The sequence below is a fragment of the Physeter macrocephalus genome, chromosome 20, assembly GCF_002837175.3.
Source record: "Physeter macrocephalus isolate SW-GA chromosome 20, ASM283717v5, whole genome shotgun sequence".
In the NCBI taxonomy this organism is placed as follows: domain Eukaryota; kingdom Metazoa; phylum Chordata; class Mammalia; order Artiodactyla; family Physeteridae; genus Physeter; species Physeter macrocephalus.
Window position 1 is genome coordinate 54,490,426 of NC_041233.1, and position 4,253 is coordinate 54,494,678.

At 57.0% G+C, this 4,253-nt stretch overlaps 1 protein-coding gene across 1 annotated transcript; it reads right to left on the reverse strand.

Annotated features, from left to right (window-relative positions):
• Nucleotides 1-828: 828 nt before the first annotated feature.
• FRAT2 (FRAT regulator of WNT signaling pathway 2) lies at nucleotides 829-3,866 on the reverse strand. The gene has a single exon (XM_028481582.2). It carries the CDS (start codon nucleotides 2,932-2,934, stop codon nucleotides 2,236-2,238), a length of 699 nt encoding a protein of 232 aa, XP_028337383.1. The 5' UTR covers nucleotides 2,935-3,866; the 3' UTR covers nucleotides 829-2,235.
• Nucleotides 3,867-4,253: the final 387 nt, after the last annotated feature.

Here is a 4,253-nt window from a genome sequence, read left to right on the forward strand (position 1 = left end):
GCTGTCATTTTTTAAGCCCTTAAGTGTCCCAGACACCTCAGGTCCTCGTTTTACCCTCCCAACCAACCTATTAAGTATTATTGTTTTATACATGAGAGGAGGAAAACGCACAGAGCTGTGACTTGCCTACTATGACACACCTGCTGAGCAGCGAGGCTGAGTCAAACTGAGTCACTGAGCATTAGCCTTCCCCTGCAGCCCGTGTGAGAAGGTGCTGGGCAGGATAGGTGCCCCTGGGGCTGGTTAGCAGAGCTGGGCTGTACCAAGAAAGGCTTCCTTGTGGGAAAGGGCCCCAAGCCTGGAGAAGATAAGACTGAGGGCAGAACCAGGAGGACCACTTAATTAACTGAACCCCCATCTGCTCAAAACACCCCATTTTACAACTACCAAATACACTGCTATAAAACCCTATTGTCCTTTCCCTAGGCCACAGCTCAAGACTGAGTCAGTCTCAAAGGAGAAAATGGGCAGGCTCTGTCTATACCCTCCCCATTCTTCAAACACAAAAAAATCAGAAAATTCACCTCCCTCCACCCTCCTCCAGATACAGCAAATCACTTGGCCTCTGCCCTCCAGCCTAGAAAGTTTCTGGACTATGTTCTTATTCCACAAGGGGCGTGAAAGCCCACCTAGCATGTTTTTAAAAACCTGGACTGAATTTTCTGATCTTGTGGAACATCGATCCAGAAGCACTCATCGACTGCAGCTCCACCGGTCTCCAGCTCACACCTCGACCCCCAAGTCCCCTCTCCATCACGACTTCATTATGAAAGGTGTCCCCTCTGTGCTTTTCTTTCCCCCACCTTCCACCAAAAAGCCAAAGCATGCTCCAAAACAAAAACCACATTTATTCAGCAGACACTTTAATTAAGAAATCCTATAAATCAGGACCACCACAATTTCAGACACTCCGGTGCGAAGTGTACGTCAACAGCTACATCTGGAGGATGAACAAGCCATTGAATCTTTTTAAAAAATTAGTTTAGCTCCTTTAAAGTTTGGGGGTGGCACCTTACTTAAAGCGCCGTCAAGTTTCATTCGGGTAAAGCCTGCGGTTTCTCCTCTTGGAGAGTCCCATTTAAAAAACGGTTTCGGTCACTCACAAAGAGCTGGTGGCAGAAGGAAACTGAGGGGTGAAGACCCACGAAAGCTCAGGCCTATGGCTCCACAGAGGGCCAGAACAGAGCAGAAAAACAGCCGGGGTCTCATCCATGCAGTGAAGACATCAGAAAGGGTGGAATAAGAAAGGCCAGCCGGGAGGACAGGAGAGAGACAGACATAAGACACTGTTTATGCCTGTTTCTGAGAAAGCTCATGGCACGGCCAAGAGTGGCCTCACGGGAGGAGGAGGAGGAGGAGTTCTGGACAGGAGAGCACAGAGAAAAACAAATAACTCTCCTCGCACAGCCCTCTCCACCTGTGTGTCCTCTGGAGACGCTAGGAGGTGGCGAAGCACAGACAGGGCTCTTCTTGGAGCAAGAGAAAGAAAAGACACAGGGGTCAGTTAGCTCTCCCAGGAAGCCCACAACCTTCCGTCCAAGCACACCGTGACCTTGAAACACAGGTGGCAAGGTCAAGTCATTTAAAAGTCCACATCCACCTCGACCCACCTTCAAAATTCTCCACCTCCCTACTCCCGACAACTGGAGTTCACATCTCCCACCTCGACCAGTCACCGATGAGGTGGGAGAAAGGGGACGGGCGATGCCAACCCACCCACCACCAAGCTTTTACATCCTTCTTCCCTCCGGAATTTCTTTGCACAGCAATTGTAGCACCATTTTCACTAAGTTCCTCCACCGGAAAATAAAATGTATTCGTGTCATCAGTTTTCAAGTATTGTTACAAAGCCCTCGCGATTCTCGCCCCTTGGAGCCGTATCTTTAAACAATCCAAGCACACGACACCCCCAAGGGTTAAGTCAGGTACAAGTTGATGCAAATAGCTGCCATAGTTCTCCCAGTTTTATCCCAGGTTCCTGTCCCCGAGGTGGCCGGGGAAATTCTCACGCGACACGGACGCGCCCTGGCCCGTGCATTTCTCCACGCTCAAGTTTTCGCCGACAGCCTCGCCTGGGCGGGTAACTTATCGGCTTGAGGTCTCTCCCCACGCGCCTCCTTGCAGCCTAGGCGGTCGCTCCCAGGACGGCAACGGCGGCTTCAGCTCAAGGTTGGGGAAGGCACAGGACGCCGTTGGGTCCCCGCAGCGGCTTCTTCCTCCTCAAGGGGCCCTGGGTCAGTGCAAGGCGCTGGAGGGCTGAAGGGCGACAGGGTCCTGTCGGCTGCGGCTGCCCCCGGGTCCGGGGGGTGCCGCGGGGCCCGTGGCTGCCACCGCGGCGACGGCTCGCTGGAGCCTCCGCACGGCCTCCTTGATGAGGTTCCCCGAGAGCACCAGCTGCTGCAGGAGCCTGTGCGGGTCGTCGTCGTTGGCGCGCGCCCCGGCTGGGGGCCATCGTCGCTGTTGCAGGCGGCGGGAGGCTACAGCGCCCCGCAGCCATCCTCGCCGGCACGGCCCGGGCAGCGCGCTGGGGCTTGCGGCGAGCTCGGCCACAGAGTAGGGCGCAGCCCGGCCCCGCACCCGGCCGCGGTCCCCGAGGGCGCAGCGCAGGGCCCCCGGGGGCGCCGGACCCCCAGTCTCGGCCGAGGCGGGCGGCAGAAGCAACGGCAGAGCCGGGGCTCGGGCCTTGTCCGCCCGCACCACCGCCGGGGGTCGCGGGGGCTGCAGTGGCGGCCCCGGGGGCGCGCACGGGGAGGCAGGGCGGTCCTGCGCCGCGTCCAGCTGCAGCGTCTCGCCGATCTGGGCCACCAGCCGGTCCACCTCGCCCGAGCCGCCCAGAGTCACCGACTGTTCCAGCAGGAGGAAGCTGTCCTCCTCCTCCTCCTCCTCCTCCTCTTCCTCGCCGGCTTCCTCTTCCTCCTCCCTCCGGCATGGCATGGCCCCCCGCGCGGGCACCCGGAGCTCTGCGGGAGTCGCCGGCGGCTCGGCTGCCCCCGGGGCTTGGTGGGCCGCGGCGGAGCCGGGCGCGGTGCTGAGGCCGAAGCCGGAGCCGGGGCGGACGCGGAAGCCGGAGCCCGCCAGGGACCCTCGCCGCGCGCCAGCAGCCGCGGGAGCCGGAATCCTACCGGCTCGGGTTGATTTGTAAACAATGGGTGACGTTGCCGCCGGGCCCTACCACCGCGCCGGGGCGGGGGGGGACAAGCGAGGAGGTGGCGTAGCGCGGGCCGTCACGGGCAGCGCAGGGCCGCGGCCGGAGCCTTCTTGTGTCTGCGCTGGGTGTCTGCGTAGGAGGGAATCCGGGGCATGGGGAGAGCTTCGTACTTCCCCGGCCGGATTAGCAGCACAGGAATATGGAGACTCTGAGGTGGCCACGATTGGATTCTCCCACTCACGGACACACCCACCCACACACCCAACCACTCGTCCTCCGACGCTTCCTCCCTCCCCACGTGTCAGCAAGACTTGGGCGGCCCTGCTCCCCCTCCCGCGCACTCGCAGTCACCCGGGCCCGGGAGTGGTGGGGGAGGGGCGGGCCCTGCGACCAGCTGGCTTGGGAGGGGTGGGGCTGGGGAAATGGGAGGCGGGGAGGGGGAGTTCGCAATGGAGGGCGGAATCGCCCTGAGGTGGAGTCTCGGAGCCTGCTCCCTCCGCCTAGTCCTCAAGCGCTAAGGCCCAGCGCGAGAGAAAGACGCGCCACCGCCTGGCTAAAGAAGAGCTGACTTTGTTCATTAAAAAAAAAAAAAAGCCGCGCGGCCCAAAAAAAAGATTTAAATAGAAATATAGGGCGATGAAAAAAAACTCTCCAATTATAGGATTCAAACATGGTTCACATATTAAAAGGTCTTCTTTTCCAGCCTTTTTCTGTAAAAGTGTTATACAAACAGCCACTCGTATACAACGTTATACACTTTTCCACTAGCATTATCCGTAAACGGTGTTCGTGTTATCGCATGCGGTTTGAGAACATGTAATGATTACGCAAGTTTCCATTAAGTGGCTGTACCATAACTTACTAAATAATTCCTTTAACGTTTGCGGTTTACCTAATTTCACCGTTGTAAATAAGTGCGTGACTAACATTTTTGTGCGTAAAACTTTTTCCGTGTTGATTCTTTCCTAAGAACGTATTCCCAGGAATGGAAATTCAGGTCAAAGGATATGGATATTTTAAGGTTTCTGATAAATGTACCAAATTGCTTTCCAACAGTTGGGTAAATTTACTCTCTCATCATTCATGTGTAAGCATACATTATTCG

Coding starts and splice junctions, on each gene's coding strand:
- FRAT2 (XM_028481582.2), bottom strand. CDS start 2,934: ATGCCATGCCGGAGGGAGGAGGAAGAGGAAGCCGGCGAGGAAGAGGAG.